The sequence below is a fragment of the Balaenoptera ricei genome, chromosome 3, assembly GCF_028023285.1.
Source record: "Balaenoptera ricei isolate mBalRic1 chromosome 3, mBalRic1.hap2, whole genome shotgun sequence".
Classification (NCBI taxonomy): domain Eukaryota; kingdom Metazoa; phylum Chordata; class Mammalia; order Artiodactyla; family Balaenopteridae; genus Balaenoptera; species Balaenoptera ricei.
Window position 1 is genome coordinate 18571706 of NC_082641.1, and position 25281 is coordinate 18596986.

At 35.8% G+C, this 25281-nt stretch overlaps 1 protein-coding gene and 1 long non-coding RNA gene across 29 annotated transcripts in view; one reads left to right on the forward strand and one right to left on the reverse strand.

Moving 5' to 3' along the window:
* LOC132362147 (NEDD4-binding protein 1-like) overlaps positions 1 to 3179 on the reverse strand; it is a 35109-nt gene extending 31930 nt beyond the window's left edge. For both annotated transcript variants that reach the window (XM_059916154.1, XM_059916153.1), the window contains exon 1: positions 1062 to 3179. In XM_059916154.1, coding sequence (XP_059772137.1) covers positions 1062 to 2953 — 1892 coding nt within the window. In that variant the 5' untranslated portion in view covers positions 2954 to 3179. The remainder of the gene's footprint in view (positions 1 to 1061) is intronic.
* The window catches only part of LOC132362148 (uncharacterized), a 322664-nt gene that overhangs the window by 273361 nt on the left and 24022 nt on the right, over positions 1 to 25281 (forward strand). For 2 of the 27 annotated variants that reach the window (XR_009502266.1, XR_009502260.1), the window contains exons 7-9: positions 1136 to 1236; positions 2516 to 2704; positions 6663 to 6822. The exons of 3 other annotated variants lie outside the window; for them this stretch is intronic. This is a non-coding gene — a long non-coding RNA (uncharacterized LOC132362148). Of the gene's footprint in view, positions 1 to 1135; positions 1237 to 2515; positions 2705 to 3277; positions 3370 to 6662; positions 6823 to 7049; positions 7420 to 7699; positions 8472 to 9887; positions 11091 to 14491; positions 14593 to 20408; positions 21234 to 23895; positions 23997 to 25281 lie in introns of those variants that run through there. 22 more of the 27 variants (XR_009502244.1, XR_009502241.1, XR_009502252.1 and 19 more) reach the window with 20 other exon arrangements.

Below are 25281 nucleotides of genomic sequence, written 5' to 3' on the forward strand. Positions count from 1 at the left end.
GCTGAATGGTAAAGTTACTTTGCCTGGGCAGAGGGCCGGTGCCCCCTAACTCCACATCATTAAAGGGCCAATTGTATTTCAACTACTTCATTCCATGTCCATCGTTAAAGGGCCAACTGTATTTCAATGACTTCATTCCGTGTCCAGGTGCCCCTTTTCTTGAACTGCAGCTACTTAAATGCTAAACCTTGAAGACTTCTTCAAAATCAGTGGAGTGACTGGTTTTGAAAACCGGAGGGAGACCACCTAGCAGTTGGTGAAATGGCGCGATAAAGATGTCCTTTAGGACAGGGCAAAAGGCTGTAGCAAGTGAAACTCAGGAGGCCGAAACCCTCCTGATGTCAAACAGCTGGCCCACAGTGAGGTGGAGACTCTCTGACCCCCAAACTCTCCTTAGTCACTATATCAAACCGCCCCTTAGAGAACAAATCCAATCCCACACTGGAAGTATAAAATCAGAATCCTAAGAGGGTTCCAAGACAGGCTAAATAGAAACGATCATTTAACTCCTTTTACTAAAAACAAATATACAAACTTTTAGTAGGAGCAGAGGCCCATAAAGAAGCTCAAACTGAAGAATTTCCTTAGAAAGGAAATTGCTATCACTCTATCAACAAAAGTATAACAGAAGTACATCACACCTATTATCCCTGCACATACATGGCTAAAGACCTGGTATGCTATACATAAAAAGAAAAAAATCTTTTTTGTCTTAAGCTTCATCCTCGTATTCAAAACCTAATGGTGTTCATGGCATTAAGAACCTAAGGATTTAAAAGTCTCTTTACTGCTTATTACTGGGAAATGCAATGTGAAAAGGCAAGTTTTCTATCATTCCTTGCTCTCAGAAATACAGGTTCAGCAGAGTGAAGAAAGTTTATACGATGCCAGAGGATGGAATGACAAAACTTTCCCAATCAGCTGTTTTCTTCTTTCTTTTTGTCAGGCAAGGCTATAAGTCAACTACACAGACGCACAGGATAGTTCCTACAAACACATGCAATTCTGAGACATGGCTAAGAGGCCTATTGAAAACTGTAATTTGAAGAGAATGGACTTACGTAATTGCAACATTGCTCCCATCTATAACAATGTGCTTCAAATCCGTTCTCCCTGGTTCATTTTTTAATTCCAGCTTGTAGGGTACTTTCAGAGTATCGCGAAATCTTTGAACCCCAGTAACTGAGGAATCGATATGCTCAGAAGGTCCTGCCAACCTTGCATCGGTAACTGAAGGTAACAGCTGGGGCAGCGGCACTGGTGGAGAAAGGGGTGGACAATTTGGTTTAGACTGAGGAGAGGTACAACACCTCGAGCGGTTTTCACAGGCAGACTTCATATTATTTGGAAGCAAGGGTTCTGCTTGCTGCTGCACACCATTTTCAGGAAAAACTGGAATTCTGGGCTGGTGACTTGAAGCTCCTCTTGAAACAAAATTGACAATTTCTTTGGGACTTGAAGGGGCTAGAGAGGGTAAAAGGCCATCAGTTTCAAGGGCTATATTACAAATGTAGTTCTGATTTGAACTCCAGATTTCTTGTTTCTGTTCTATTGGCACTGTTCTGAAAGTATTAATTTTGCAATTTGAGGTACATGGTTTCGATTCTACTTTGAATGGTAACTGAGAAAAATTTTCTACCATATTTTGCTGTGTGTGAGTCTGTGTTTTCTTTGGAGTGGAATCTGCTGTAAGCTCATTTATGCTGCTACAAACACCTTTATTTTTGGTTCTGTTGGTCTCTGGATACACAGTACCAGGTGGAAATTCTCTGTCTTCTTGGAATCTTTTATTTTCCTTTTCAATTTCCTCCAAGAGTAATAATGGTTCAGTAGATGGCCCATACTCCCTAATGACCTTTTCTACAATTTCTTGGGAATAGCCCATGGTTTTAAAAAAGTTTACAAGGATGTTGTATTCCATTTCCTCAGTAGTGTCTTTTACATCTGGACTTAAATTTTCGGCATCAGTAGAAGAATCAGATAGGTCAATGATTACACTTCCAGCTAATGTCTTACCATCATGTAAAAGCTCTCCCTCTTGAACATTTTCCAAAGAAAACTGTTTCTTGGTACGCCTTTCTTCAGAATCAGAAAACCTCCTCTTGTGACAAACTCTGTCTTTGGAAAGCGCCTCTTCATCTGGCGTTACACCATTTATTGGAACAAAAAGTACATCTTGTGAACTAGAAAAGACTGTGTCCATTTGTTTTGTAAGCTCAGAAACAGGAGTCCCAGCTTTATTTCTTGCCTCTTCCTGCAAAACAATTTCATCTCTGGAAATATTCAGCCCTGTGGCAGCATTCTGTGTAAACTCTGTTTGTTTAGAATCTCTAATTTCAATTACATCATCATCTCCTGTTTCAAATAGATTCTCCTCACCTTGGGTGAGTGCCAAAAGTTCTTTTTTCAAGGAAGTGGGTAAAATCAACAAGTCCATCGTGTAACTGTCTGCACGAGCTTCAACAAATTGTTTAAATTCCCTTCTTACCTCTGATTCTTTTTGGCTGTTGGGTAGGTTCTCATTATTCTCGAAGAGCTTTACAAACTGCTGAATGTGACTCCTAGCCATGGCCACAGCTTCGGCACTTCCTCTGATGCCAAGAAGACCAATGTCGAGAATGCAGAGATCGGCACAGGTGTCCTGAATCAAGCTCTTCAGAAACCGGCTCTGTGCCCCAACAAAAATGCAGTGCATGGCCTTGGGGTAACATTCTCTTTCTTCTAGTTCGGGTTCACAGATTCCTGTAATATATTCCTTGGCGCTGTGCACCGCCTCCTGCGCCCCGCGGAGCTGCAGCCAGATGCGCGCAGGGAGCGGTTCCTCAGCCCCGAGCGCGCCGAGCACGGCCAGGCTCACACCGAACAGGCCCTCGATGCGGCCGCGGCTCCGTTCCAGCAGCGCCGCCTTCTCGGCGGGCGCCGTGAACTCGTCCAGTACCGCCCGGGCCGCCATGGCGGGCGCGGCCTCCCGCGGCGGCGCCGGGGGCCGGCGGCGGCGACGCCCCCTCAGCGTGCTGCCCCTGTACCCGAGCCCGTCAGGCGGCGTCGGCCCTCCAGGCCGCCTTGCCCCGGCCCGAGCCCCGCCGCCTTGCCGGAGACCCGGCTACACCATCCCGCCGCGGCAGCCGCAGCTGGGTAACTACGGGTAAAAAGCCCCTTCGCCGCCGCCGCCGCCGCCGCCGCCGCCGCCGCGGGCCGGCAGAAATGTTTAACGTTAACTGAAAGTTAAGGTTGGCATTTGTTTGTTTTGTTTTGTGCTTCTTTGTCACTTGCTCAGAATTCCATTATTCATCAGAACTCCATTTTCCGAAAATTGTTTTGGCAAACTTTGCAGATGATGGGGTGACTAAAGTCCATGAGATGAGGCAGGTAGGTAGCAAAAAGAAAGAAATGATGCACAAGTAGAAGAAAAGGGGGAATAGCCCTCTATCACGTTCGTTTTCATCATTTTACACAGTTACCATTAATTTTTCAAATGTACCAAACATTTAATGTGATTCAGATCATGAAATGAACTCATTCATTTCATAATTCGATGATATAATTTTTGAGTGCCAACTCTTTACAAGATACTGACTAGATATTGGAAGCCAAAAGTGAACCGTAAATGAGGACCCTGTCCCCTGATTTTACATTCAGAAGGTATAGAAAACTAAAATTAAAGAAAGAAGTTTATATTATGTTCAGTAAGAACTTATTTATATATAATTTTGCTAATCCTATAATGTTAAGGACCTCTATGTTATAAATATGTATATATAAATGTATATATTTTCATGGAAAATATAAAAGAACGCAAAAAATGTATGAATAATTTGAAGAGAATTCTAATGGGCATTCTGTAGTATCCAAAAGCAGAGTCAACTTGTGTCTTCAGATGATCCTTAGTAACTTTGATATGAGTTAATATTTCTTAAATATGAGTTAATATTTGTTAAAACATATCCCATGGATATTTTTAATTAAAAAATAATTTATCAGATAAGATAGTGGGTCTCAAGAGTCAAAAAGTGAATGTTGTGTTTTCGTTAGTGAACTTAAAGACACTTGACCAAAATATATTAGTTTTTAAATACAAATCGTTATTCAAATGGTTTGTTTATCTACTTCATAAAATATTAGAAAGACATGTAGATTGATAATTTGATGATTCTATCCATCCAGTAAGTTAAATAAATTACTGATCTCACCAAAAATGTTTCTGAGAACCTATCCTTGTGCACAAAGATGATGACTAGCATTTGACTTTGACATCATGTAACTTTGATGTAAATCTATATATAGGACTTCTGTAAATTTGCATAGGAGAATTGAATCACTTGCACACTTCCACTTAACAGCAAGAAAAGAAGTTGCATCTCCAGATAACAGCATTTTGAGTCATTATTGAGTCTACCAGATTCATACTTGGCAAGTGTTGGTTGATGCTCTATGAGGGACATATCCACTTCATAACTCCTGCTCTAAGCAGCTTTTTGAACTATTTAGGATTTTGTATTAGTTGACCCAATTGCTGGGCAGATCTCCTCTTAAGTAAACTCTTATTTGTGTAGTATTCAACTTTCTATTTTGATATTTTAAGGAGACCACCAAATTTGGGTATTTCAGAAATGTCATAACCATTTGCCAAATAGACATGGAAGTTCTGTACCCTCAAATTCTCTGAAACTCTAAACTAAATGATCGGATCTATACTGGTGTTTTTGATAAGACTGCAAGATGAAGGAAACAATGGAACTTGCCCTAATGTAAAGAAAATATCACTATTTCTCCTTTGACACTTTGGATGATGGGAGAGGTGTATCACCATTTAACTAAAGAGAAAACCCTTCCAGAGCCACCCTAAAGTGTTTTAAGAGATAGAGTTGCTGAGGAAAAAGATTGAAAACAATTGGCTTAAGTGTTCAGAAAGTGGAGAGACTGAAAGAGTTATCTGTCATTCTGCGGGGAGACAAGTGGCCAGAAAATTGGATAAATTGGAAATCACTGGAAGGCAGCTATTTCGTCCTTAGGTGCATTAGATATCTTGGGAAAATGTTATTAAACGGTGAACAATTGCTACTCAAAAATTTCTAGCTGTTTGGAATACAGTTACAGAAAGTAAAAAGATTCCATTTTTATTCTAATAATAGATCAATCTAAACCTAAAGAAGTGGTCTTTATACAATATATTAATTTTTATTTTTACTAGAGTGATATTTTAAATAATATGGAATTTGCCTGTGCTTACTAAAGTAACCAAAAACTTCTTTTCTCCTCTTCATTGTTAATTTAATCCAGTAGAAATTAAGAATATTGGGCCCTATTCCAGCTGTACTAAATCTACATTTTAATAAGATCAGATCTATGAAATTTTTTAAATGCTAAATTCCTTGCTTTGTACATTTATTATTTTTACTTATTTGCACTGTGAATGAAAAATTATCTATTGAAATGCTTAAAAGAAAGCAAAATATTGCAGCTCTATTTTATTTTGAAAATAGTTACAAAAAAAAAAAGCAGCTGTTGTAAACACAAAAGAATATATTAAGATATTGCTTGGAAGCCAAAAACCAGAAAAGCTCTGTCATATCTAACAGTAAATGCAATCCATCTAATTTTCCTTTAAGAGGTGGAAATCAAAATTTAACAAGGAAAAGATTATTCTTAAACTCTATGATGTACACTGCTGAAAAATCAAAGGTTAGTTGAAGATACACTGGGATATATTTTAGAGAAAAGAAAGTGAAAAGGAAGCAGAATTGATAATGTGTGAAGCAGAGCTTATAGCAATATTGTATTAAGCATGCTTCAATGTATAGATTAAAGCCTGAGAGGATGCTGTGATGAATTGTTTAATTATTACTGACATATTAATGATAAAATATGAAATATATAAATTAGGGAATTTATAATAAAGAAGAGAAACTGGCAGGCAAGAATTGAAACAAAATGCAAAACTTTCAATAGCAGAATCCTAAGTTGCTCATGCTTTTCTAGTGACCTATTTAGCTATGATGTGCAGGACAGTGTGTCTGGATTTTAGTTATGGATGAACACAGATATTGAATCAGATCCCACAGTGACCAGTTGAGTGGAAATAGGCCATAGACCAGGTAGTCCATTCTCTGGCTGATAAAATTCTAGTCCCCTTGGAAATATGACCACCATTAAAAGTAATAAAAAGATTACATTAAGCAAAAAGTAAACTCACCATGTGAAACTAAATAAATGTCATTCACCAAATTAATAAAATAAAAGAACAAAAATTAATATGATCATGTACCTATAGGAGGAAAAGTATTTGACTAAATTCATCTTTATAAGAATTCTCAGCAAAGTAGGAATAGAAAATAACTTAATCTGGTAAAAGGCATCTGTAAAAACTTACAATTAACATTGTAGACCATGATATGTTAAATACTCCTTAAGATCAAGGATAAGGCAAAAATTATTTCTCACTACTCTATTATTCTACTTCTCATTATTTCTATTCAGCATTGTAATGGAGGTGCTATCCAGTGATAGACCAGTGGGGAATAGTTCATTTGGCATGCACCATCAGAAGTAGGACTTGACTAATTTTGACCAATAACCAGAAATAACAGAAACAACAAGACATGAAGTCAAGGAAAAGAGAAATAGGAACGCAGTAACGGTATATTCTATTTCTTTTTTTCTAGGGAAAAAATTAAAGGTATTCTTGTGCTTAGATGTCAGTGGTCAATGAAATCCACTCTTGAACAACATACCTTAATTGGTTCAGGCTGGTGATTCCATTTGGTCATCTGGGTGGAACAAGCTACACAATAAAGTATAATTTTAAGATACTCTCACTCAAATGTAAGTAAGTTTATGTGTCAAAGATTTATCAATTCATTAGTGAGTGAAACAGTAAGATGGTGGTATGGTTTGAATTGTGTCACCCCAAAATTCATACACTGAAGTCCTAACATTCAGTTGTCATGAATTTGACAGTTTTTGGAAATAGAGTCTTTGCAGATCTAATCAGGATAAGATGATATCATAGGATGGGACCTAATACAATATGACTGTTGTTTTTACAAAAGGAGAAGAGACACAGATATACAGAGGAGAAAGCCACATGAAGATGCAGACAAACAAGGAGATGGCCATGTGAAAATAGAAACAGAGAGAGTAGAGGGATGCATTTACCAACCAGGGATCACCAAGGCTTGCTGGCAACACCAACCAAGAGAACAAGACATGGAAATGATTTCCCTCAGAGCCTTCAGAGAGAGCATTGTCCTGAGAATACCTTGTCTCAGACTTCTGTTTATTTATTCCTCTAAGTCCATTTCAGTCAACTTATCTAAACTCCAGAAAAATAAGCCCCAGAAAACACTATTTTGTAATAACATAAAAGGTAAAATTTTACTTAAGGGGAACCAATACATTTATGATTTTGAGTCTTTTCCGAGAATATGATATCTCTTTCCATATATTCAAGTCTAAATTTACTATTCAGGAGACTTTTTAAACTTTCTTCATTATATTATATTGATATAATATTTATATACAATATTTTAATATTATATTATATAAAATGTCAGATATGAGTGTGTGTACACCATTGCTATTTAATTTTCTTTGGATATGAAATATTATTCCTTAGGTTCAATCAAATATGATCTTATTCAATCATATATTAGTCAAAAGCACAACATTTTTGTAATTCTGAGAAATATATTTACTTTAGAATGTGTTATTACCTCACTTCAAATGAAGAAATCAAAATTTCTGGCAGACAAGTGCACTCCAGTCTGAATTAAAAACATGCAATGGGTTTCCCTGGTGGTGCAGTGGTTGAGAATCTGCCTGCCAATGCAGGGGACACGGGTTCGAGCCCTGGTCTGGGAAGATCCCACATGCCGCGGAGCAACTAGGCCCGTGAGCCACAACTACTGAGCCTGCGCGTCTGGAGCCTGTGCTCCGCAACAAGAGAGGCCGCGATAGTGAGAGGCCCTCGCACCGCGATGAAGGGTGGCCCCCGCTCGCCACAACTGGAGAAAGCCCTCGCACAGAAACGAAGACCCAACACAGCCATAAATAAATAAATAAATAAAAATTAAAAAAAAAAAACATGCAATGGTGAGCGTAACAGAAGGCAAATTGCTCACATATGGAATCAACATGGAACTATATCAATATTTGTAAAAAAAAAAAAAAATTATGTATTGCTTTTAATTCCCTGGAGAGAAGTACAAAATTCAAGCAACACTTTCTTTTTTTATTTTCCGATTTGTAACTAAGAACCTCTAGCAATTTGTTTTTATTTTTCTCCATCTAAGCAGCTTTACCTGAAGCTTTGGAGAACCCTGTGAAGAATATGTAATAATGTTCATTTTGCTTACTTCCACACCAACAAACGAAATTTATACTTTTATGCCCTGAAGAATTGATTCTTTTCTGTAAATGACATATGGTGGTGAATCCTTTTTGAAAATAAATACTCCTGCTTTCTTGCTGAACAGCTTTTTCATTTAAATTCATGACAACATGTCAAAAACTTTGCCATAAAAATACAGGACAATCAATTGAAGTAATATAGGACTTGAGTAATGAAGGATTTAAACAATTTAATACTTCTTCCATTCATTTTAAATTGAAATTTTAGAGACGATATCTTGGAATATGCTGACAGAGTATGCACACACACACACATCCAGCTTAAGAAAATTGTCTCAGCTGCAATGATTTCATTAAAGATCAGAAATTAAAGTTTTTTTTCGACTTTCAGCTGAAGCTCATCGCAAATAAAGGTAGTATGATCTTTGCTGGATATTATTAATCAACCGTACACAGAAACTTTAGACTATCTGTATTTACGTAGCTTAACTGTCAGAAATGAAACCTGAGGCCATCCGTGTCAATATGATTTAAAAATTTATTTCAGAAAATTATTTTTCAGGAAGGTAAGGCTGTAAATCCATAAATAACATCATTGTTTGCTTCGGGAAATTCCTGCAAACCAATTTGTGTGAGCAAACAACTCTCCTCTCAGACAATAGATTGCTCACCTGGGCAGAGAGCTGTTTATTAAACAGCAGTTTATTTATGAAGACTCATTTCAAGGCTCTCTACTCACTGTTCCTCCATCCTAAATGCTTATGTCATGAACTTCATCTCTTCTAATCTGTTACTGGCCTTGAAAGGCCCACCTTAACCACTTGAGCCCAGATTTCAATAGCTATAAATATCATCTCATTATCTACTCATCTAAGAACACCTTGTCAAAGAGGTATTCTCCATTATAGCCATACTTCTATTTCACTTAGCTTTGCTTAGTCAACATGTGTTAGTTGGTCTGTTGGGGAGACAATAGGCAATATCTGTAGGTTCCACAAGAACCAGCCAAGATACCCTTCCCATTATGGTTCAAGATCTTGGAGTTTCCCTGAGGCTGCTTGAACCATTCCCTTGGGGGCTTCCCTGGTCACAGTAATGAAATACATTTTGTGTTGAATCTGAAATCTAAATTATTTTCATTAGATTCTCAGATCTCTATTTACTTTGATTTCTAGAAATGATGAATGCTTTTAAGGAATACTTTGATCATTTGATCACATTTTATCCATTATAAAATCCTGCCATAGTACTTGCTGACTTTCTTTCTGTATTTTCTTATCATATTTTTATGATCTTATAAAATGAAGTTCATAGAACAAAGAACAAGCTTAACCTAATAAGTTTGTTTTGCCATTTGACTTCAGGACTAATGAGTTCAGAAGATCTCAGAGATCAGCATACTTATAGAACACATTTTGCTTTGGGTCACCTATCAGAATTTTATAAAAGCTTATCTTAGTCTTGTCATGTTTTACCTGTGAGAGTCTATTCCTGAAAGAGATCTTAACTCCAAATGTTCTGCTTGCTTGGGATTTCAGATTTATTGGCCCTCAATTAAAGAGATCCAAACGATGTAACCTACAAGGGATTAAACTCCAAAATTTATAAACAGTTCATGTAGTTCAATATTAAAAAAAACGAACAACCCCATCAAAAAATGGGCAGACGATCTAAACAGACATTTCTCCAAAGAAGACATACAGATGGCCAAGAGGCACATGGAAAGACGCTCAACATCACTAATTATGAGAGAAATGCAAATCAAAACTACAATGAGGTACCACCTCACATATGTCAGAATGGCCATCATCAGAAAATCTACAAAGAATAAATGCTGGAGAGGATGTGGAGAAAAGGGAACCCTCTTGCACTGTTGGTGGGAATGTAAATTGGTATAGCCACTATGGAGAACAGTATGGACATTCCTTAAGAAATTAAAAATAGAGCTACCTTATGATCCAGCAACCCCACTCCTGGGCATATAGCTGGAGAAAAACATGGTTTGAAAGGATACATGCACCCCAATGTTCATTGCAGAGCTGTTTATAATAGCCAAGACATGGAAGCAACGTAAATGTCCATCGATGGATGAATGGATAAAGAAGATGCGGTACATATATGCAATGGAATATTTCTTAACCATAAAAAGAATGAAATAATGCCTTTTGCAGCAACATGGTTGGACCTGGAGATTATCATACTAAGTGAAGTAAGTCAGACAGAGAAAGACAAATATCACATGATATCGCTTATATGTGGAATCTAAAAAAAATGATACAAATGAACTTATTTACAAAACAGAAATAGACTCACAGACTTAGAGGACAAACTTTGGTTACCGGGGGGAAGGGTGGGGAGGAAGGACAGATTGGGAGTTTGGGATTGACAAGTACACACCGCTATATTTAAAATAGATAACCAACAAGGACCTACTGTATAGCACAGGGAACTCTGCTCAATACTCTGTAATAACTTAAATGGGAAAAGAATTTGGAAAAGAATATAAAAATAAATAAATAAAGAGATCCAAATACCATACTAGGGTCCCATGACAAATTTCAAAAGCAAATTCTTCACTCACTCATCACCAAACTCTTAATGGGTTCAACTTAATTTAGATTCACAACTTCTATAGGCAGACTCCTGCTTCTTACATAGGTTCACACAATAATTCTGTTTTGTATGCTTATTAAAGAACACATGTCACCGAGCATCATTTAAAGTTACAGTCATCTCTTTGGAAACCCTTTTACAGGGTAAATATGTTTAACAAGTTACTTAGAATGATAATGGATAAAGTCCTGAAAATGTTTATTGTTATGTAAAAACTTCCAAAAGAAATTCAGATTCCAAAAGTGTTCTTTTATTTTTAAATTTTTATTTACTTTAATTAATTAGTTAATTAATTAATTAATTTTTGGCTGCATTGGGTTTTCGTTGCTGTGCACGGGCTTCTCTATTCAGTGGCTTCTCTTGTTGCAGAGCACAGGCTCTAGGTGCACGGGCTTCAGTAGTTATGGCACGTGGGCTCAGTAGTTGTGGTCCGCGGGCTCTAGAGCGCAGGCTCGGTAGCTTTGGCACATGGGCTTAGTTGCTCCACGACATGTGGACATCATTACTCTGAATTCTTTTTCCGGTAGGCTACCTATTTCCTCTTCATTTGTTTGCTCTGGTGGGTTTTTACCTTGCTCCTTCATCTGCTGCATATTTCTCTGTCTTCCCATTTTGTGTAACTTAGTACGTTTTGGGCTTTCCTTTTTTTAGGCACAGGTTGGTAGTTCCCATTGTTTTTGGTGTCTGCCCCCAGTGGGTAAGGTTGTTTCAGTGGCTTGTGTTCCCTTCCTGGTGGAGGGGACTGGTGCCTGTGTTTCGGGTGGATGAGGTTGAATCTTGTCTTTCTGGTGGGCAGGACTACGTCCAGTGGTGTGTTTTTGGATGTCTGTGAACTTATTATGATTTTAGGCAGCCTCTCTGCTAATGGGTGGGGTTGTGCTCCTGTCTTGCTAGTTGTTTGGCATGGGGTGTCCAGCACTGGAGCTTGCTGGTCATTGAGTGGAGCTGGGTCTTAGCGTTGAGGCAGTGATCTCTGGGAGATCTCTTGCCAATTGATATTACGTGTGGCCAGGAGGTCTCTGGTGGACCAGTGTCCTGAACTCAGCTCTCCCATCTCAGAGGTTCAGACCTGCCACCCAGCGGAAGCACCAAGACCCTGTCAGCCACTCAGCATAGACAACTGTTGTAAAAATCTGACTGGTGTCTTGGATTTTTCTTCGCTGGGCGATTTATCTGAGCCAGGTTCCCTTTGTCAGAAACACAGCAAGCCAAAACGCTGAGACATCCGAGGTTTGCAGCGAAGACAGAGCCATTCTGCGCAGGTGTAACTAAGCTACAGGCCTCTAGTTTCAAAAATTCAGGCGCTTCACAGGATCTGAGGGTGGAGTTTTCAACCCTCTGATGTCAAAAGTTCCCACATTGGTGTTTATCTTTTATTTTCATGCCTTCTTTTGCTGTATAGAAATCTCCAAAAATGGCTTCCAACCTCAGATGATTTCATGGGTGCGTTACTTCGAACTTGCACAGAACAAATAATTTCTGTGTAACATAAATCCCTCGACCCCTGTAATAGCCTCTTTGCTTGCCCCGCCTCCATCTTTGCCATCTTCCAGACTGTCCTCAATTTAGCAGCCAGAAGGAATCTTCTGCAGTAGCCCGAGTCAAATCACATCACCTCTCACTGAAAACCCTCCATTGGCTCCCATCTCAGAGAAAAGCAAAGCCCATTAAAGGTTTATAAGACTGTGATATTGTGACTTATAAGAAAAGTATATATTTGATTATTCAGAAGACCAAAATATACGTCTCATATATATTTAGTCTTTGTTCACAGTTCCTGACTCACAGCTCCCCAAACTCTTGGAATTTCCTAAGTCTGAATGTGTAATTATTATTGCACACTGTCAATACTGTTTATGTTTAAAATCAAATATACTGATACTTTTGGATTTTTGAAGAAATTTTATTGGAGTAGAGTTGATTTACAAGTTGTGTTAGTTTCAGGTGTACAGCAATGTGAATCAGTTATACATATGCGTATATCCACCGTTTTTTAGATTCCTTTCCCATATAGGTTATTACAGAATATTGACTAGAGTTCCCTGTGCTATACAGTAGGTTCTTGCTTGTTATCTATTTTATATATAGTAGTATGTTAATCTCAAACTCTTAATTTATCCCTTCCCCCCACCATATTTCACCTTTGGTAACCATATGTTTGTTTTCCAAATCTGTGAGTCTGTTTCTGTTTTGTAAATAATTTCATTTATATCATTTTAAAAATTAGATTCCACATATGAGTGATATCATATGATATTTGTCTTTCTCTGTCTTATTTACAAATATCATTGGTAGTTAAATGTCACAGTAAGTCCCATGTTGTCTTATCTGGTCAAAGGACCATCTCCCTTAAAGCTATCGTCCTCAGATGCTTCTCTTATTTAAAAGGTCCTAGTACTACTAACAACTGGAAATGCATTGTAACGGAAGAAAACATTGTCAGCCCACTGACAGCTGACAATTATTTTAGGAATCCTGACAGGCAAATTGTTGCATAAAAAATAAAAATTTGCTACAAATGAACTTTAGAGTTTAGCAGCAGTCAAATAAACAGAACATACAATTATTATTAAAGCCATACACATTTTTATAAGAGATTGTTCTTTGACATCCTCATTTTATCTCTCTAGGCATTTTATCAAAAACGAATGATAGATGAATACAAACACTTAATTTCAAGCAGAATTAAGATTAAATTTTAGCCACCGAGGGTCTGGATGGGAATCAGGGCATCAAGGGATACTTATGGTTCAATCCCCAAAGTTACTGCACCTCAAATTTCAGCAAACTTTCTGCTAATTTCTGATGATTAGATGTTTAAACCTTGTGCCTTCTGTAAGCCAAGGTCAGGTTACGTAAACTTACATAGACCCAAAGAGGTTGTAAAAATTTATAATAAATTTTGGAAAAAAATTTAGATGTGATATGGCATGAATCTTCTCATAAAGCAACAGATCAGACCCTTGAATGTTGAAAATACTCTTGCATTCTACCTCCAGATCCCTTTCAAAACTATAAAAAGATCACAGGCCTGGGGATCTGGGCTCCTAGGAACTAGTAGCTTCTATAATGCACATGGTTGCTGTGACCATGAAAGATGGACAAGACTCTGAGTGGACAAGGATGCTGAATCCAGTCAGATCTGTGACTTATTTGGAATATGACCTTTCGGCACCCTAAATGCTGATCTGGATGAATATCAACAAAAACTAAGCTTAATGTGTTTGATATCTCATTCTTTTCTGACTTTAAATTTGAGTATCGTTTTGTGATGTGGCCAAGCTCAGGATTCCGACAGGCCTGTTCACCACTGTGGTCTCTACAGTGATCCCCTCCTATTCTATCTTCTATATCCCCCCTTCTCACTCTCAAGCTGTATGGATAAAAAATAATCATCTACAGGACTGTGATATTGCCAAAGAAGGTCACAAAATGTAATGAGCAAACAGTTTTAGAGGTGACACTCACCTTCTAACACCATCAATATCACCCTCTATTTAAGTATCTCTATTTTTCCTTTAAAATTTAGGAAATATCTTTCTCACTCCTTTTGTTGTGTGCTAGAGGAGGACATACCTTTCAGTCCTGCTGTTGAGAAAAGCACAGCACAATATTCCACTCCATCAGCAGGTAAATTCAATATGGGTGACTGTCTTTTAATCTATACATGTGTTGTGTTGCAGCTGTCAGGTATGAAGTGTTATATAATACTTTAAAGGACTCCTTCGACTTGGGTGTTTCTTATAAGCATTTTGAAAGAATTTTTTCCCTTGGTGTATGACTTATAGATGTGTCCTGATATTTCCCCTTTGACTAGATCTATGTAGTATAACTCAGCTACCTAAATAGTTCTACATGATAGGGTGACCTTGTTTCCATTCAATATATTCAAAATATCAAAGCAGAGGTTCTCAACCTAACATCTAGAGTAAGGTCTTCTTATCCCCTTTTATATTAAAGAATAGTTTTAGAAACAACTATTACTAAATTTTTCAATATTTTAGAAATGTGTGTCCTCAAAAATATACACTTCCATATATGTAATACAGTGTTGCAACATATTATCAAGTCAAAGATGTCTAGGCCTGAATGACCACCGTAAATAGGCTTTCCTATTCCAAAAGTTTTCTTGCAGAGGTAATGGGTTGCTATTTGCATCATGTGCTGCTTTGCTAATCAAATTAGCTAAAACTTTGGTGATAATAAAAGTGTAACTCAAGAGGTATGTTTTGTGAAATGTAATCCAAAAATTTCAGACATTTATAATGAAAAGATAAATTGTTGTTACTCTCATCTATATACAGTGTTAGGAGGCACAATTCATTTATACATACAAAACTCTTATAACAGTTTTTGTGTCCATGTAAATTATAGTCATGACAAAAAGAATTAAGAGGTATCATGTAATAACCCGTAAAGGAGAAAAATCTGAAAAAGAACATATATATTATGAGATATTGGATCTACATGATACCTCATTTTTTTTTTTTTGCTTTTGTTTCTATTATTTTATTTAAGTATAGTTGATTTACAATCTCATGTTAGTTTCAGGTGTACAGCACAGTAATTCAGTGATATATATATAAATGAGGGACCATGTAAATCCAGTATCTTATAATGATTTGCAATTTATAAGTGTTTCCATGGATAGACTATTTATCATGGATTAACCTCCTAAAGTACTATTCCAGTAAATTATGATTATTATATTGGTGAATACATCCGAAGAAAACAAAAACACTAATTCAAAAAGATACATGTGCCCCAATGTTCAGAGAAGCATTATCTACAATAGCAAAGATATTGAAGCAACTTGTGTCCATCACAGATGAATGGATAAAGAAAATGTGGTATTAGTAATCTATTTTATACATATTAGTGTATATATGTCAATCCCAATCTCCCAACTAATAGGAACCTGATGTATAAAAATAAATTAATTAAATAAATTAAAAAAAAGAAAATGTGTGTGTGTGTGTGTATATATATATATATATGTGTATATATATATATATATATATATATATATATATATATACACACACACACACACACAATGGGATACTACTCAGCCATAAAAAAAAAATGATGAAATTTTGCCCTTTGCAACAACATGGATGGACCTGGAGGGTATTATGCTTAGTGAAATAATTCAGACAGAGAAAGACAAATACTGTATGATTTCATTTATATATGGAATATAAAAATATAAAACAAACTAGTGAATATAACAAAAATAAACAGACTCACAGATATAGAGAACAAAATAGTAGTTACCAGTGCGGACACGGAAGGGGTGAAAGGCAATGCAGGAGTAGGGTTTAAGAGGGGCAAACTATGTATAAAATAAAAAAGCTATAAGGATATATTGCACAGGGAATATAGCCAATATTTTATAATAACTATAAATTGAGTATAATCTTTAAAAATTGTGAAACAGTATGTTGTATACCTGAAACATAATATAAATCAACTATGCCTCAATAAATAAAAATAAATAAATAAATTGATGAGTAAATTTCTAATACCTATTTAATTTGTGGGCATGTTTATCAGTTAGAAATAGCATTTGGAGATCCAAATATAGAAGCTTTAAAAAAATGGAGGTTTGCTTTTTACTCTGACATATAAGAAGTTTGCAAATTGGTGGTCTATTGCTAGAATGCAAGCTTCATGTTGTCATCAGGAACCTGAGACTGTACTTCTCTTTCACTAATTTCAGCACATGGCTTCTGTCTGAAAGCTTACCTAATGCTTCTAGCCATTACATCTGCATTCCAGGCCAGCTGCAAAATGTATACAAAGATTTAAAATAGGGCATATCTTGTATATGTATAACTGATTCACTTTGTTATAAAGCAGAAAGTAACACACCATTGTAAAGCAATTATACTCCAATAAAGATGTTAAATAAATAAATAAATAAATAAATAAATAAATAAAATAGGGCATATCTGACTACGACAACTCTACTCAACATTTTGTAATGACCTATATGGGAATAGAATACAAAAAAGAGTAGATATATGTATATGTATAAATGATTTACTTTGCTGTACAGCAGAAACTAACACATCATTATAAATCAACTGTACTCCAATAAAAAATTAATTAAAAAAGTAAAAAGGGCATATGTACCTGCTGAGTCAACTGCAATTAATGAGCCATCTCAGAAGTTCCAAACAACTTGCCTTAGTATGGTTGCATTAAGACATAAAGGAAGGTGGAAAATGGTACATTGCGTTCAGCTAAACTGGGATTCTGTGACTAAGAATGGGGTCATGAATATTGAAAGGTCAATAGCAATCTCCAATGGCATATATAATAATGACTTTAAATTAAATCTTCAAGCAATGCTATACACACATGGAATATTAACAGGGAAAAATAGCAAAAGTAAAAACATCAGTAAAGAAATAACATACAACTTGTTAGCAGATGTTTTGTGTGTGTCAAAGCAGGCAAAAAATGACCAAGTTTCCTAATAGTGACCAAATGTACAAATTAAATAAAAATACACAAGAGGGCTATCAACACCCCATTTTGGAGAGCCATTCTCTAAGATTCTAAGTTTAGGAACAAAAATTTATATTTCTATTAACTTATGTTTTGAAGATATTCAGAGTCTGATAATATAAATGATATTAGGATAAAGACAAACTAATAATAAATAACAGTAAAAACAAGTTTAAAAAACCATTATTGTAAGAGTATAGGGATATAATAATGCATTTGATATATAGTGTATTTATCGTTTATATTTGATAACATAGGAATTTACTGCTCCATTCATTGTTACAATCTATAGTATTACAAAAGCAGTGATTAAACAGATTAAGATAAAAATATCAGCTCTATTACTTATTGTTTGAAAAAGTACCTCTAAGGCTGGTCCTATCGGGTTGTTCGTATTTATCACCTGATGTAAGCTTTCCTAGGAAGCGGCCAGACCTTACCAAAGGACAAGAGCTTGCTCCCCAATCTGACTGTGTGGTGTAGAATGCAGACCACAGCAACTGCTCTCAACAAGGAGACAGAGCACGAATGACCGAGAAACACAGGCCCAGACTTTCCTCTAGAACACTCACCAGTCTTGTAACTAATACCTCTCCCCAAGCAGTAAATGGGTGAGGAGTAGAGAGAATCTGTAAGGGTTATTCTTAGGAAAGACTTCTGGGGCAAAAGAGGAGACTTTTGTAAATGATTTTGTAGAATTCACTCTTGAGTTATCAGTTACATGTATGCACTGATAATAAGAATTTACAAAATTCTCTCTAGAAGTCGATGTCATTGAGATATTTCACTGCACTTGCTGTGTGATCTTCAGATCCTTTCTGCCTAGACTGTAACTATACTTTCTGAATTAGAAAGAATTACTATACTACATTTACGTTAAGAAAAAAAGTACCCTTATTATGCAGGATCAAGTAACACCACTAAAACTCATGTTTAGGGAAAAAAAAAATACAGATAATTATGTTTTATTATGTGTGTTCTAAAGAGAAAAATAATTGTGTTCCGCAATGTAATTTTATACCGTACTCTTCTAAATACTTTCGTTTAAACAAGATCTTTATAAAAAATGTTTTCTGCACAGAAATTTTTGAATACTTTTAAAAACGATCACAACACATATGGGCTCCGAATGTGTTGAATTATTTTAATACTTTCACTGTAACTGGAATTCTTGAAGAGAATATGCATTTGCATAATGCTGATAATACTTTTTCATTTCTTTTTGTGCTTCAGCTGTTATAATATCCACTTATAATGGTAATTGTATGTGTTTATTATCCATGATTATCTCTAGATATATGTGCATTTTCTTTAATTACACTATAAACTCTAAATGGAAAATCAAAATGAAGTCACCTCTTGTCTCAGTTAGGATATTAAATTCTCTTCCTTATATCTAGAGTTTCCCAAATGCCCACTGCAAAATTTTATTTGGGGAGTAGAGAGTGGAAAATCAATATAGTAAATGACATTACAGGGAAGGAGGTATATAGAGGCCAGCTCTTCATTATCCCTCTTCTCACCCCTGAAAGCTACACATTCATTAATGCCAGCACTCACATAAACAAGCACTTTTCAAGTGCATAGTATACTGTGATAAGACAACTTTGTCAAACACTTAATTAATATAAAAGTCAGAACTAATACCACTGTTTTTTAATTTCACGTATAAGGTAAAAAATTCTTCAGACACAAAGTTACTTTGAATGATTTTCTCTATTATTAAACAGTTATTTTGGTAGAAGAATCATACAAACAATATAATATCCAGGGCCAGATGTGGGCATGGATTCCCTCTACTAAGGCTAAAATTTTGGCTTCTCTTTAAAATAAGAGCCATTCATTCAACAAATAATGTTTAAGTACTTGATATATACTAGACACAGGGGATGTACTAATAAGAATGAACTAACTGACAAGAAAACTTCCCCTCATGGAACTTAAAATCTATTTGGATAAACAGAAGGCAAAAAATATAAGTACATAGTGTGTTAGTTACAAGTGTTTGCTAAGGTGAATTAAAGACTGGTAAGGTCTTGAGAAAAGGGGATTAATGACAAATGTCACCTCCAGTTCAGTTTACTAGAACAATTTGGTCTTAACTTCTTTCAAAGCAAAAATAGTCCTGTAGTTAAACAGATCCATTACACAAAGCAAGCAGCTTATAATATGCATTTATTCCCTTCTATTACAATTTAATTTTTTAAATGGCTCCACAAAGATACAATAAGTCAAAATGTATTATTGACAATAAATCCATATTAATAAATCATTATAAACTGTTTCTAAGGTAATAAATAGAGTTATTAATTTCACATAAATAACTTTAAAAAGGTAGCAAATGTAAAAATATATTTAGGTCATGGAGATGTCTGTTACAATAATAAAACTAATGAAACGCCAAAGTAACAGGCTTCATGTGTCAATATGAGTCCTCCACTATTCAACCCAATTCCAGACATACTCTTCAGAATCTCCTTATACTGAGATCCAGTAAAATCTACAATGATTTCAGTAGACACAGACACACACACACACACACACACACACAAACATATAATATTGAAATACTGGGCTCAAAGGAAGGAGTGTAGTGTACATGCAATTTGTATATTTGCTAAATATGGGAAGACATTATTTAACAGAAGCTTATACTTCCTTTTACTTTCCATCATTGTTTCCCTCTCCTCAAATACTTACCTAAACAACCAATAATTATATATGTTTTTTATGAATTTTTGAAATAATTCCCAGAAACAGGATTTACATGGCTGCCTCTGTATTTAACGTGTGTGTTAAATGTACCACACCTTCTTTATTCATTCCTCTGTTGATGGACATTTAATTTGCTTCCATGTCCTGGCTATTGTAAATAGTGCTGCAATGAACATTGGGGTGCATGTATCTTTTCAAATTATGGTTTTCTCCAGGTACATAAATACAATGGAATATTACTCAGCCATAAAGAAGAATGAAATACTGCCATTTGCAGCGATGTGGATGGACCTAGAGACTGTCATGCTGAGTGAAGTAAGTCAGACAGAGAAAGACAAATATCATATGATATCACTTCTATGTGGAATCTAAAAAATGATACAAATGAACTTATTTACAAAACAGAAACAGACTCACAGACTTAGAAAACTTATGGTTACCAGGGGGTAAGGGGGAGGGATAAATTGGGAGATTGGGACTGACATATACATACTACTATATATAAAATAGATAACTAATAAAGACCTGCTGTACAGCACAGGGGACTCTACTTGATACTCTGTAATGGCTTATATGGGAAAAGAATCTAAAAAAGAGTGGATATATGTATATGTATAACTGATTCACTTTGCTATACACTTGAAACTAACACAACATTGTAAATCAACTGTATCCCAATAAAAATTTAAGAAACTAAAGTGTGTGTTATGGATTCTGAGAGCGAATCTGATATTTGGCAGTTTTATTAAGTATCACCCATGGGAACCCCATCTGTAGACGCAGGAGTGGAAGAGGAAGAATGTGAGCCATGGGTTTCTCTGGAACTGGAAGGAACTGTCAGGGTCATCCCAGGTTGGGTCAAAATGCTCAGGCTTTTATACCACTGTCTCCATCAGTGTTTGGATACCATGTGCTCCAGGAAGGACTGAATGTTGGGTCAGATAACTCTTGCAGCTGAGGCAGTCCTTGAAGGAGCTGGCAGCTGAAGTCTTTCCTATTATATTGCTCCCAGCAGCTGGGGCAAATCCATCCTTGAAGTGGTGAGTGTGTCCAATCACAGTTCTTGCCTTTTAGTTCTTGTGAAACCTAAATTGTTTGCTTTATACTTTTTTTAAATGCTTCCTTATAAATCCTCAATACCAAGATATCATAAATCCAGGAATTAAGAAAACAATGTTTCTATTTATGGAATTTCATAAATTCCTCTGTACAGAAATCAGGACTAAAACATGCCTTTGATAACTAACAAATTGTCTGGTCTGGGAACCAAATCTGTCGCGTAAATGTAAATTGCATTTAGTTTATAGTTATGCTCTAAGGGATTATTGCCAAATCAGTTAGTTTCACTGCGTGTCCCAATATTCAGGTTGATGCATAAGTTTAAATAGAAAAATATATATATTTGATATTGAAATGCGCTTTTTAAAGGGAGAAAAGGTAAATGTTTAAAGTTGAACTGAAGGACACACAGTTCTAAATGATTTATTGGCTGTCTACCATTCTCAAATGCCTGCCAATCAATGTTACACGTGGCATCTTTCAGATGATGTGGGCTATTTCAAGGAAGTGCTTTTGCTTTTCATGATAAAAATACAACTGAAGGACCATGAAGAGAAAAGTGTAGTGTTTATCTAAATTGGCTGAAACACTGATTTCAAAGGCTAAAATCATTCCGAAAGATAGTCTCAAATCTGGTATTTCAATACTGTGGTTTCCTTAGATTTTAATCTTGAGAGATAGTGCTTCACTCTCATCTAATCATGCTGGATTTCAAAATCCTTTCATAATTTAGTGTTGAAGTTACTGGCAGGACTTGGCAATTAAAAGCAGAGGAGAGCTTTCACAAAGGAGCTTGTCATTGTTCTTGACTTCCCTGATTTCTTGCTCATCAATACAGCATTTCTCAAGGGCTGAGGAAAAGCAGTACATGATTCTAAACGCCAATGCTAGAGACGATATCCAGGGAAATGAAAAGTTCTGTTTCCTGTGCTGGTTCTGATTCATCTTGAATCAAGTTATTGTCTTACCATCATCATAGATATCTTCAAGGACCCCATGAAAGAGGGCTGTGCCGCATGCCTAGTGCAGGGGCTTAAACGTCTCACAGCGTTGCCCTGAGTCCCTACGTGTGGCAACGATATTTGTATTTCAAGTTGTCATAAACTTTCAAAATACTTGAAAATAATTGCCCGCACATGATAAAGGCAAATTTTTCATTCCTGCTTCTGCTTCTGCTTTTTTCTTTGGGTGGTAAATCCTCTAAGTACAAACAGCAGCCTCCTTACATAAATAAAATAGGATAGTGAATGTCATTTTCAGTCCAAAGTTCTGTCCAGGCAATGACAATGAGGTACACAGGAGGCAAAGTAGTTGTGCAAGAACTTGATCTGTTGGCTCTGCTTTTTTTTTTTTTTCTGTTGGCTCTACTTTTGATTCAACCAGTGAGAAAAGTTACATTGTGTATCAAGAAGCTATTTTCTCCCCTTCTCTCTCATCTATCTATCTATCTATCTATCCACCTACCTATAAATTTTATGTAAATACTTCCTTAATCATCTCAAGTTCAGACAGCTGCATCAATTCCTCTCAAATTACTCCCAGCATTCTTCCAGGTGATATATTTAGGCCAAATGCACTTCTGTCTCTATATACTATTTATTTCATTTAAATTTGTCATTTTTCATATTGCATCATGACCATAAAATAGGACCACCATTATCAAACTAACCAAAGTTTCATCAAGTTCTGCTTATTCTCTGGTAACCCTTCTACTCCATGTGATTAACCCCAGAGTCTCACTCACTTAAATTTCTTGGTGGCATGAAAGCAAATATTTTGTAATTTCCTCTACCCTCTTTTGTCTATTTCTCCACAAGATCCCATTGATTTATATGCATTTTAAAATTATAAATATTAACTAACTTAATTTCTACTAAATTTCTATTTTTCTCTTTTCTCCTGTAATGCAATACATTCTTTAGTACAAAACTGCCAAACCAAACTTTAAGGTCATTCTGACATAAGCAAGTGATATAACAGGGAATAAAAACCACCCCCTTATAATTGTGGGGCAAAAAAAGTGGGGGTGGAAGGAAGGGATACAATCAGAAGGTAGAAATATTTCCTCACTCAACTTCCATTCACTAAATACCTCACTCATATTTCCATCCTTACACGGTTCTCGTTCCATGATATTCAGTCATCCATCAGATACATATTGATTCTTTGCTATGTGCCAAGTTCTGCTTTTGGCTGTAGAAATTAAGTAGTAAGCAATATAGAGAACCCCTGATCTTAGGGATCTTATATTAAAAGATGTGTTAAAGAAGTGTGTGAAAGAGTGAATGCACTTACATTAAGTGTGAGCAGGTTTAATTTAACTGTAGTAATATGGTGTCACCAGAGTTGTCATATCTCATTGGATGGTAAGTAACAGAAATCCAACTACAGAGAGAATAGGTAAGGGAAAATGTACTAGACATTTACTGGGCCGTGTGATATAATCTGAGGGAAGCTTAGATGAGCAAAGGCCAAAGTACATGGATAAAACTGGCCCTAAAAGACAATGGTCGTAAAAGACATTGCCATTCTCTTGGGAGGGTTTCTGATGATATTTCCTGATCCTTATGTGGCATGATTTATCTGTATGGAAGATGCAAAGTGTGGAAATTCTAGCTGATATTTGAATAAATTCTTCCACAGACTTGATAGTCACTGAGGCCTTGCATTCTGGAACAAAATGGGCAAGAGGGAAGCTTCCCAACATAAGAAACTATACTTTTTGTGAATCTGTCCAATAAAAGGTATTTTTATTTGCTTTAAATTCAAAAACAAAGAAAACCTAGAAACTAAATATATGTGAACTTATGTTTATTTCAAACTAGGGGAGGAAATTGTTTTACATTTTTAATATTTCTTAAGCTTTCCTTTTCTCCTTATGTAAATCTGTTACTAAATCAGTGCTTCTAAGTGAAAATCACAGTATCTTACAATTTGGAATGAATAGTGCATGAAAGCAAAAACCTTTTCTGATGCATTTCTGGTACCCAGAATAGTGCCTGATAAGTACAAAATAAATATTTGTTGCATATATATATATATATAGCATTGTAACAAATCATAGTGAAGAAATGTAATTTGTTACAGGCGGTAAAAGTAATATAATTTTTGTACATATTGTATATCTGGCACTGTTCTAAGTGTTTCTGATATATTATTTCATTATCTCTGTTCTTCCTACCACCTGATAATGAGTTACTATTTTTCATATTATACATACAAGAATACTGATCCTTAAAAAGGCTTATCCACTGGGGTATGATATTGAGAAATTGACAGAAATGGACTTGATCACAAATAAACCTAGTTTCAAAGCTGTGTTTTTATATTGCAACATGCAAAAGCCATCTAGTCTACTTCACTATCTTGACATTGCATCAATTTCAGAAATGAATGTCGGCTTCAATTATAATACAATGAAATTAAAGAAACCAAGATATCCAAGTGCAACCTCTTGAAATCTTTCGATTAAAATGTGTAAAGCAGGTATTTTTACTACATAATGAATGACATATACTATCCATGAAAATGTTCTAGAAGCTTATGTGCATTTTGTATTAGAGAAAGTCCATATCAGTTTCCTCCTTTCAATCAAACCAGTTCATAAGCATTCCTCTAAATGCTTCTAAGAGTAACGTATCAGGTAGGAAGAGAATTTTCCATACAGGTTTGTATTTTTCTGTGATTTACTTCTCATGTCTCAACTATGCCACTTCTCTGAAAACCACACTTGTTTTGGGGTGAACTTTTGGAATCGAATGGAATGCCAGATGCTTTGCTTCCGGTCCGCTTGCTGCTCCCCTTCTTTTCCTTTGAATGAGAATTCTTATCTGCTTTGGGTCAGCATTTTAGCTTTGAAAGTTTGGACTTAGATTTTAGTGCATTTATCATTCTTTTTTCACAGTAAATCAGGAACAGATTTTAGCTTTTAACCTCCAGGACCCTCAAAATATTCTGATAATTTTTAATGAAGCAATAATCAATTTCATGACTAGTTGTGTCACTTTAATTGTGTTAAGATATAGACTG